The sequence below is a fragment of the Mus caroli genome, chromosome 16, assembly GCF_900094665.2.
Source record: "Mus caroli chromosome 16, CAROLI_EIJ_v1.1, whole genome shotgun sequence".
Taxonomy (NCBI): Eukaryota; Metazoa; Chordata; class Mammalia; order Rodentia; family Muridae; genus Mus; species Mus caroli.
Genome location: NC_034585.1, coordinates 83,128,130 through 83,139,625, shown reverse-complemented (window position 1 = coordinate 83,139,625; position 11,496 = coordinate 83,128,130). Strand labels below are relative to the sequence as shown.

The window sequence follows — 11,496 nt, the reverse complement described above, 5'->3', positions numbered from 1 at the left end:
GAGAATAAAATTACTTCTCAGCTAGTTATGTGTAGTTTGCCACTATTCAAAGTAGTTTGCTTCAAATTTCAAAGACAATTCCAAGGGAGAATTCTAAGAAAAATATTTGTGCTCTGGTGACTAGAACTGTACTGAGTCCATAACTTTACAAAGTGTCTGTTTGGGTTGGATAACTTTACCAGGGGCCTTATGAAAACCCAGACACACTGATTTATGGTTATACTCAATCGATGGAAGGTATTTTAGGGATCATCCAGTTTTATGGGAGGCAGGAGCGCTACTTCCTGGGTATGAGAGAGTTCAGATGCAGCCTCAGACAACAAGGAAGATGAGTCTGTAGAAAGAACTGCCACTCTCTGAGAATATATAAAGGGACAAGACGAATGAGGGTCAGACTCACTCCTGACGTGCTCCCAGCTGCTCTTAGACCACTACCACTCTCTCAAGTTCACTATGGCTAGCCGTAACAACTGCTCCTCCGGCAACTGCAGCTCTGGATCGCTCAGAAATACCTGCCACATCCCAGCCAGCAACTCCGTTGCCCTCTGCTCTACAAACATGGGCTGTGGCGAGGTCTTCTGCGTCCCCAGCAGCTGTCAAGATCACACCTGGTTCATGGACAACTGCCCAGAGACCTTTGCAGAACCTCTCAGTGGCCAGCCACCCAGCCGTGAAGCCAGCGGCTTTGAAAACTCTTGTTGCTCTTCGGCATACTGTGTGCCCAGACACTGCCAAGGATCTGGCTATATTCCTGCGTCTTCCTTCATCTCTGGCTCTTGCTTCCCAGCATCCTACAGGCCCGTGAGCTATGTATCTAGCAGTTGCCGGCCAGTGAGTCCTTTCATGAACAACTGCCGTCCTGTAAGCTGTGTGTCCGGTGGATACCGCCCACTCCCTTGTGCCTCCAATAGCTGCCGACCCCTGGGCATTGTCACTTATGGATGCAGGCCTTCAGGTTGTGTGACCTACGGCCCTCAGACCATTCACATTGTGTCAAACAGCCTGAGACCTCTGCAGCCTGCCTGCGGTGGTTGCCAACCATCGATCCCTGTGTTTGGCACTTGTCGTCCTTCTTGCTCTGCACAAGGAGGCCAGTAGCTTCCTTGTTCCAGTGAAAAGCAATGATGAAGACTCAGGATAAAAATTGCAACACTCTGGCAGTTTGCTTCTTTCTGAGTAGCGATTGCGTTTTCTTGTTCGCACTGTGTCTATGTTAATGCAAACTGTTCCTTTCACGCTGTGACTTGCTTTTATCTTTCCCTTGTTGTAAAAATCCCTGCTTCTATTGCTGCTAGTGTTGCTTAGGCAGGAGAACTGTGTACCTGATGTGATCCACGCTATAATAAATGAGATTAATTCAGAATTAAGAATCTAGTGCGTTGATTTTTCGTTCATGACTTCATTGTAATGCAGGAACGAGCAGCCTCACCTGGTTGCCAGGGGATGTTCTATTGTATTTGCTACCTGATAACCTAGGCAATGGTTTATTATTTAGGAGGATAATGGCTTCAGAACAATATGGGGGAGCAAACTATGACCTTTCTCAAAGTTAGGGTCAAAAGGAGAGCTCAACTCTCATCTCTGACCTCTGATTCCTATTGCACACACATCCTCCAGACTATTCTCTAACTACAAACCCTGCAGTAATCTTCCTTGTGAGCCTAGGTTGTTCCCTTTGATCTGATCCCATAAGACATAAGTGCTTCCTTTGATGCCGCTGCCCTGGCTTCGTCTCTCAATTTATCCCCTTCTACTTAGTATTGCAAGTACTGTATACCCACACCCTTGTCTGACATATGGTGTCTCATAAATGTATCCTTTTAAAAATAATCATCGCCATTTTATTTATGCCATTGTCAAGAACACTTCGACCTTCTCCATCTGCTGGAAATATCACAACACAGTTCAAATTCGTTAATTAACTTTAGATGTAAACAAACTAAGAAACGATTGAACACTCACGGATTGTAGAGTCGTGTGTGTTGGACGGAAGAGACAGAGATGTAAGGAAGTCTGATATGTACTATCAGAGCTTGCCAGAAGTCATACACTATGGAATACGTCTTAATTAAATCCCATTAATTAAATAAAGCTGAACTCTTTAAGTATGTCAATGCTCATCTTTTTCAGATACTGGAAATGGCCACCTTCAAATGCAAAAATTAAAAGAGGAAGAAGAACAATAAAATCAGACTCAAGTGTGACATAGAGGTTAGGATAATCGGAAAAGGATTCTAAATTACTCTCATGTGCGTTCTCAGAGATATGATCAGAAATCAACTGAGTAAAACAGAGGGATGGAGATTCAATGGAAGGATTTTTAAAATACTAAAAGCACTTGTGAGTTAGCAGACCAAGGACATAGATCCTTTACAAGTCCCAGCTAAATTCTGAGATGACAGAACATTTCCACCTTCTCTGCCATATTTATGCAGAGAAACTTGGCCTGGTAAATAATGAAAAGCAGAGGCTAACTTGTAGCCTTTTCTCCTAGCTGAGGCGCGTTCCTCTGCTTCACAGTTACAATCCTACCTAGAAAGTTTCCAGAACTGACAGAAAATGAGGGATTTCCTTAAAAAACAAGTATTTATTTATTTTGCAATGTTGGGTGTTCAACTAAAGTGTCCTGTGTGTGATGTAAAAGCTCTGCCTTTGCACTACAGCCTTAGCTCCAGAACAACAGCACAGCTTCTATCATGTTCCCAGTGCTGTCATAAACTCCACTTGCTAGATTTTTTTGAGGAGATGGAATCCACATCTTCAGTATCTGAACCCTGTCCTAGACAAATTCCAGACCACATCACAAAAAAAAAGCCATCTGTCTCTAAGTGAGACATGCAGCAGGAGTTGATTTGGTTAAATTTCTTACAAAGATGTCATTTCAAAATTAGACTACAGATCTATAATACATAGGCTGTTCTGTACTAAAGATGGCGCTGTCCTTCTGATGACTGGTCGACATCCTCATCTCACCTGTTTCTGAATTTCAAGAAGAAATTATAAAGTATCATCTCAAAACACATCATGTGATCATTTTACTAAGAATCCTGTGACATTCTTCCAACTTCTATAAACTATTTCTTTGATTTTTTTCCCCTTGAGCAAACGATGCTGAACTTATAATGGCTAAGAAAAAAAAATACTTTCAAGAAATTGCTACAGGCTGAAGGTGAAATAGCATGAAGATAGAAAGCCTCTGGTATACTGAAAATAAGAAAAAAAAAAAGAAAAAAAGAAAAACATAAGTGTTAGCCAAGAACTTTCAAAACGGAAGTAAAACAAAAATAAACAAACAAAAACATGAGACCAGAAATTCTGCAAGCTCATACAGTGGGTCGGCACTAATAACCGAAAATAAAAACATTAAGAAAAAGGACGTGAGATTGAGTATACCATTCCACACTACAGAAACCAGACAGAAATTCTTCTCTTCAAAGGAACTAGGGTATAACCTACTACAAACTTCCTTACAGAAATTACAACTACAACAGAACATTTTAATTGGGTGTGCTAATATGATTCATGTTGTTCCATTCTCTTTATATAAGTTTATTTTATGCGTATTAATGAGTCTTCATATGACGTGCGTCTCTGATAGGCCCTGAAGCCAGGAGAAGGCCTTGTATCCCTTGGAACCAGAGTTACACATGGTTTTGAGCTACAACACAGATGTTGAGAATCAAACTCTGGTCCTCCAGAAAGACAATCCAGTGTTCTTAACCACTGGGCTAACTCTCCAGCCCCATCATAGCCCATCATAGTCACATTCATATTTAAATCATTAAATTATTTTACTTTGCCGGACTCTGATCCCTGAAATAGCCAGAGAAGTCTTTTTAAGAAGATTAACTGTTCAGCCTGATAACATAGTGTGTTAAGGCTTCATTTAATTAATACAGTTGTATATTTTGAAAGTATTTCAGCATGATAAATTTCCAAGCACACAAGAGATCCTCGCATCATGCCAAACTCTCTTCTGGGTGCTAGGATTTTAGAATAAACAGTTCCATCATAGAGAGGGCTAGAAAATAAATGGTAAATACTGACACAAACATAATGACGTAAGGGTGTATTATGTCGTACAAAGAGGCAGTGAGAAATGCTATAACAAAGAGAGCTGATTCCATTTAGAAAAGTCACAAGTACTAAGTTGTTAAGACTGATGACTGAGAGGAGCAGGCAGGCTTACTGCAGAGGTCACTTCTCCTCTGAATCTCACCCCGAGCTCTGCACCAGGTCATCTGTTTTGACCTCCCCTTTCCCCTCTGCTGCTATCTCCAGCAGATCAAAAGGATCTTCTTCGCCAACATCCCTCCCAACCCTGTTCTCTGTCCTAACCCCTAATTCTAAAAGGCATTCCCTGGGAACCTGCCAGCTAGGCCTGCCAGAGCAACAATTAGGCCAGTGAAGCAATAGATAGGCAAGCTTCGGATCTCGATGCTCCCTCCTCTTCTATAAATTCAATGCCCCAGTCTCATCCCCAGCTCGGTAGCAGACTATATACTAAGGCCTCTTCTCAGCCTTTGCCCTTATTTCCAGAAAACTAAACATATCCTGGTGGTACACCCGGCTTTCCTCCCTCCTGGGAACTTCTTTACCCCCCACCAGCACACCCCAATTCCCAAGTGTCAGTTCCCAATGCCTAGGAACACATTGTACATAGAACCTGAACGGCCACACCTGGCAAGTTCCCAGAATTTCCTACTAGCGAACACATAGCCACCAAAACCTTCAAGAACCAGAATGGGCAACATAAAACAAGGGAGAAAAAACACAACCAACCAAGACAATACTAGAAATCAGCACCTAGAATGATAATCATCCCAGATGCCTAAATGCCAGCGTAAAAAGATAATAACAGCCAGGACAGGATGTCTCCGGTAGAGACCAGCAACCCTACCTTGATTATCCCAAGATAGCTGACACACAAGAAAAAGACCTTAAAGCATCCCCTGTAAATATTACAGAAGTTCTTAAAGAGAAAATGAATAGATTCCTTAAATAAATCTTTGAAAACACAAACAATAAAAAGGAATAAATAAAAGAGATGCAGACAAATTGCAATAACTCTCTGCATCTTATCTGACCATCATGGATCAAAGCTGGATCTCAACATCAATAATAACAGAAACAATAGCAAGCTACAAACTCATGGAAACTGAGTGACCAACTACTGAATGAATCTGGGTCAAAGCTGGGAGGTGGTGGTGCATGCCTTTATTTCCAGCACTTGGGAGGCAAAAGTAAGTAGATCTCTGATTTTGAGGGCAGCCTAGTCTACACAGTGAGTTCAGGACATCCATGGGTACACAGAGAAACTCTGTCGAGAGAGAGAGAGAGAGAGAGAGACAGAGACAGAGACAGAGACAGAGACAGAGAGAGACACAGAGAGAGAAACAGAGACAAACAGAGACACAGAGAAGTTAAAGATTCTAGAATTTAGTGAAAATGAAAAGCAAACATTAACCCCAGCACATGGGATGCAATGAAGGTAGTTGTAAGAGGCAAGTTCATTTCAAGTACCAAGTCCATACATAAAAAATTAGATCTCATACTAGTAGCTTGACAGCACACCTGAAAGCTGTAGGACAAAAGGAATAAATCACACCTAGAAGGAGTAGATGGGAAGAAATAATCAAACTCAGGGCCGAAATCAAAACAAACAACAGCAGCAGCAAAGAATCAATAAAATGAATAGTTGGTTCTTGGAGAAAATCAATATGATTGACCAGTCCTTATCCAAATTAACTAGAAGACAGAGAGAATATCCAAATTAACAAAATTAGAGAAAGAGCTGGGTGTGGTGATGCACACCTTTAATCCCAGCACTTGGGAGGCAGAGGCAGGCAAATTTCTGAGTTCGAGGCCAGCCTGGTCTACAGAGTGAGTTCTAGAACAGCCAAGGGTACCCAGAGAAACCCTGTCTCAAAAACCAGAGTGGGGGGAGGGATGGAGGGAGGGAGGAAGGGAGAGGGAACGGGGTATAACAATATACCTGAGGAAATCCAGAGAATCATAGAAATATACTTTGAAAACCTGTATTCCAGAAAATTAGAAAATCTAAAAAAGAAGAAATTTTCAGCATACATACTACTTATCAAAGTTAAGATGAAGATTAGAAAGATAAGCAATTTAAACATATCTATAACCCCTGGTGAAAAGAAACAGTATTTAAAAGTCTCCCCAGCAAAAAACAAAACAAAAACAAACAAACAAAAAACAAAACCAAAAACAAAACCAAGGCCAGATGATTTTAGCACAGAATTCTACCAGACCTTCATAGAAGAATTAATGCCAGAGCTCCTCAAATTATTCCACAAGAGAGAAAGGGAAAGAAGTCTTCTAATTTAGATTCACTGAAGCAGATGGGAACAAATAGAGACCCACAGCACACATTATGCAGACACACACACACACACACAAACATACACACACACAGACACACAGACACAGAGAGAGTACCTGGAACAGCCTGGATGACACCCTCAAATCCTGACCCTCAGGGCTCAAGCAACCCCAAGGAAGAGGAGGCAGAAACATCTTTAAGAGACAGAGGCAATGGAGAACAGGAAGAGGATCAAGGCACAGGCAAACTCACAGAGCTGGAGGAAGTGTCCACAGGGTCTGTGGGAGTCTGTATCATATGGCATGCTAGAACTAAAAGGAGACAAGACACATTCCTAACCCAGGGGCTATCTCCAAATGATAAATGCTTGTCAACAAAACTTTATTTTTCTCCTCAAGAGTCTCACTGCTAAACAAACTACCCTTAAGGGTAGGCTGCAGGCCCAGCAGTAGATGGCCAATAGAAAGCCAATGCAAAGGCCTCTTTGAGGATTCCTTACCTCATAATCACATCATACACTCAAATTAGGGTCTTTTCTTTTTTTCTTATCTTTTTACAATATCTTTTTTAGTTTTTATTTTTACTTTTACTTATTACTTGTTCTTTTCTTCTTTTCACCCTACAGTTTTTTCTTTTTTCCCAATTAATTTATTCACGTTACATCCCTATCACAGCCTCACCTCTTCCCCCAGTTTTTTTTGTTTATTCTTTTTTCTCCCCTTCCCCCTTCCCCCTTCTCTCCCTCTCTCCCTCTTTCCCTCTCTCCCTCTCTCTCTCACACAACACACAAACACATACACACATACACACACACACACACTATACAGTATGTATAGTGTGTGTGTGTGTATGTGTGTGTGTGTATATATATATATATAGATAGATAGATATAGATATATACTGACAATGAATTGTATACAGAATTCAAAAAGAATACCATGTGATTAACGGTCCAAGGTAAGGGCAAGAAACCTTTAAAGGCCAAGGCTTGGGCTTGGAGAACAAGGTCAAATGCAGAAACTTGCAGACAATGCATAACAATCTGAGGCTGGTACATCCAGAGGGAAGTGAGAGAGAAGAATATTGCTGGAGACCTTGCTCACTGTGTTCAGTGTATCATATCCTGTAGCCAACAGCAGGGTCGGCCCCATTGGGTACGTCTACAATGTGTGTAGTAAGCATTGGTGATTTTCCAAAAATAGAGTAAACTTTGTCAGATTAGGGGTGAGAATTTCTTGGAGACTTGTAAATCATAGCATCTAGCTGAGATAATAAAATTCAGAGTCCATAAACACAAAAAGACTGGGTCTTCCAGAGATCAACTTGAAATGATAATATTTTAGATGTATTCATCAGTCACACAGTGGTGGCTTTTGGGAGTTTGTGTACATTTCGACTGAAGATTTTCAGAGGAACATACTTAAGCACAAAACTATCCATACAATAACGTGCAAAGGCCTTGCTTACAATTTGAATGTAAGAAAATCATTAAACTATACATTGGGATGTGAAAGTTACCCTGATTATAAGATCCATATGAAATTTAAAACTGGATTCTTAATTTTGAAATATTTCTGATACATTTGCCATGGTAGTTTTTAAATATTTCCTTCATCTTCTTCAATATCCAGCCATTTATTCTCTTTAAAGTTAATAATATATTTCCAATTTTTAAACTGAGTTCCTTACTCTTTTAGTAAAGAATTACTACATTTAATAAATAATTAATAAATAATTATATAATTAATTGATATTAATTATTGGTGATATGTTAACAAAGAATATTTCTCTGTCCTTCTTGGGAAAATACAATATTCAAAGTTTCGGGAGTACACTGAACCAAGAAACTGATGTTCCTTCCCTCTAATCTTAATTGTGTTGAAAGATATGCCTGGCAATGAAACTAAAAGTCTATTACAAAGCACACAGTTGCGTATTCTCTGAGGGTCCTATCAAATGCCTTTATAAACACACATAATTAGACAAAATCCCCCTGTATTAGTGAAAGTGTGTGTCTACGTTATGTTCATACTGTAATATTTTTATATTCTGTACGTTATGTTCATACTGTAATATTTTTTATATTCTGGAAGGCTGACCTTTTCTAACAAGTGAACATCCTTTATGTGACACCAACGCCTCCAGAACAGCAAGAACCTACAGGTTAGTGAGCATAAGGTACAGACAAAATGTACCATGCATTAAAAATACTGCTAATGAGAAATCATAAAACTTACAAATGTCCTGTCACTACAAGGGTGGACTGAGAACCAGCCCATCAGCACTGGGCACCTCGGATACAGCATCAAACCTATCATCAGTCTTATAAAGACCCTCCACTTGAGTGCAGGGCAACAGTGCTGCAAATGAACATTTGATATACATTTATTTCAACTCATGTTCAACAGCCATTTCAGTAGCAGACGAATACAAACCTATTTTGTATGGTGCTTAATATAGCCTCGATACCAGTGACTTCTACAACCCTGCTTAGTAAGTTTCTTAAAGCCTTAAAGACTTATAAGGTAAATTGTTGGTACTGTATCATTATTTCACCCTTCCCCAAAGAACACTAGAACGTCAAGCCTTCTAAATGATACTCATCGACAAATGTCAAATTAGCTATGTTAGGTGTTAAGCTAATTATAGCAATGCTGACAAGCTCTATCATAACATACATGGGAAATTGCATAGCAATATGAAACATGTCCCTTGACACAGGAAACACTCACACTCACTAATTATAGAAAACACCTCTTCATTAAGATCTAGAAATAAAAATGGGAACTCATTGGGTCGGTCCACTAATTTCTGTGGTGTCTGGTTTGACCATAATCAGTGGCTACTACAGCCATTAACTTAGTTTCTGCTCAAAGAGACTGAAGGATCACAGCGACTTTACCTTGGAATTCCCATTAACTCATTTTATTCTCATCCAAACCCAAAATAGACTAGCAATTTCTTAGAGTATTCTAAAATAAACATTGTATTCTCTGCTTCCATCCCTTATCCATTATTTAAAAAATAATAATAGGGTCTTCAATATGTATCATTTTTTAGGAAGGATAACCAACCAGGTTCTCTACTAAATTCCATAGTAACTCTCTGGAAAACATTGAAATGATTTTATTTCCATGATCTGAAGAAATTAAATTTTCTTAGTAAGGAGCCCTTGTCTAGATACTTAAGATTAATAATTTCAAAGGCAGATGCCTATACCCCAAGGCATCCCTCTGGCTGTCACATATTCTATCAAACATCCCTTTATACATCCCAGGGAAATTGCTCTACTGTCAGACCCAGTTCCACAGTAGGGAAAAAAAGAGCACACAAGAAAGTGTTACAAACACACACAAACTGCAACTCAGCCATCATTGTTCATAGCAATAGAAAAATGCTTTGTATTTTCCTTATGAAATTATTATGGGTTGAGAAGCACTAGATGCCTTCAGTTCTCTGGGGTGGTGGTGATGGCTTTCAAGAAACACCTGTAACACGGACCTCTTGATTCCTTCCCGAACCTCACCAACTGCAGGGTGAACAGGCTATATGTTAAAGCCAGCCTGCTGTCTCGTTTACTATAGAGAAGTCCCTTCTCCATCACTTTCCTTATCATTAGAATGAAACACAGCTTTGAAGCACAGGAAACAAGGAAATTCCTCAAAGCATCATACTGGCAGAAATCTGAGTATGAAGAAAACATCCTATCTTTTCTTGCTGAATTCCTTATGGAAGAATACGGGAAGTAAAAGATCTCTAAACAACACCCATGACAAAAGATATGTATATTGAAAAAGAAGAAAAGACTAGGGCTTGAACAGAAAGAACAACAACCATATAATAAAAACAAAACAAAACCCCAGCGCCTCAGAGCCTGAAAGTACATTGGTAAAACATTTGATACTTTTGTTTAAAATTGAATCCCCAGAATTCTCATTCAGCATCATTTGTTCAGAAAGTACTTTTGAATGTCTGCTAAACACAGAACACCATTTCTACAGTCCAACAAAGCACATTTCCACATCTATTCTCTGGATCCTTTGTGTTTCTAAAGTCACTTTGCAAGTCCCAGTCTGCTTGTGCTTTCGATGTAGCAGCAAATGAGTGAAGTTTGGACACAATGTGCTCCGCTGGAATCTCTTCCTGGTATGTGACAACGAGTTTGATAGGAAAAGGAGGCGTTTTCCTGTAAAATGAAATATTTATAGACTTTCAGAAGAAATTCCAAGGAAAAACAATTTCCATTAGTACTACCTTTCAGAATACAAATAGTTATTTTTTTTATGTTTTATGTAATCTTATACTTGGGAATGTGAGATGCAAATTTTCTTATCCAGCATACTCTGGACTATGCTCTGTAGACACATCCTCATTTTAAATTGGCTTGTTGGATCCGATTAGAACTGTGTGAGTGAGCCACTAACTGATAGGCACACTTATGTGCATCATTGCTCTTCATCAAGTCTTTATGTCGTCTTTCAAAACAACATATGGCACAACAATAAGGAATCCTTTAAAACTATCCTTCGTAAAATGCTCATTTCCTTTTGGGTACTTGAAAAAATGCTTCTTTTTATAGAGGAGGTATTTAAGACATGGTTTTAAAATTTACAAGTCAAGATATAAAAGCTAGGGAAATAGACGTAGCCCGGTGGTCAAGTACTTGTGGAACATATGTGGCGTCTACGGAACAAGCCCTTGTGCTAAAAAAAACAAGGCCAACAATAAAACAGAAACTGGAAAGCTAAGCAATCATGGAGAACTGATCAAGGTGATGGCTCAGCATGTTAACAGGTTAGCCATGTGGGTGTGGGTATAAGCACGCCTTAGTGTGCAAGCAGAAGTCAGAAGACAGCGTTTAAGAGTGAGTTCTCTTTTGCCATGGGATCTGGGAACGAAGCTCAAATTAGCAGGCTGTAGAACAAACAGTATTGCCGACTGAAGATGTGTGATAGCTTGTAGCAGCAACTATGTGAGGCTTAGACTCATCTAGTAAAGGAACCTCTAGGACTGACTGGGAAGCATCATGTAGACCTGGTTATCCTCTAGGCATGCCTGAGAGGCATCAGGTACATGTGGTTATCCTCTAGGCATGCCTGAGAGGCATCGTGCAGATGTGGTTATCCTCTAGGTATGCCTGAGAGGCATCA

General features: G+C 39.8%; 1 protein-coding gene across 1 annotated transcript; it reads left to right on the top strand.

Annotated features, from left to right (window-relative positions):
* Positions 1-398: 398 nt before the first annotated feature.
* LOC110312124 (keratin-associated protein 26-1) lies at positions 399-1,359 on the top strand. The gene has a single exon (XM_021185675.1). The coding sequence runs from the start codon at positions 454-456 to the stop codon at positions 1,096-1,098; it is 645 nt and encodes a 214-aa protein (XP_021041334.1). The 5' UTR covers positions 399-453; the 3' UTR covers positions 1,099-1,359.
* The last annotated feature ends 10,137 nt before the right edge of the window (positions 1,360-11,496 follow it).

Excerpts from the sequence above, each read along its gene's own strand:
- LOC110312124 (XM_021185675.1), top strand. The coding sequence starts at position 454 with ATGGCTAGCCGTAACAACTGCTCCTCCGGCAACTGCAGCTCTGGATCG.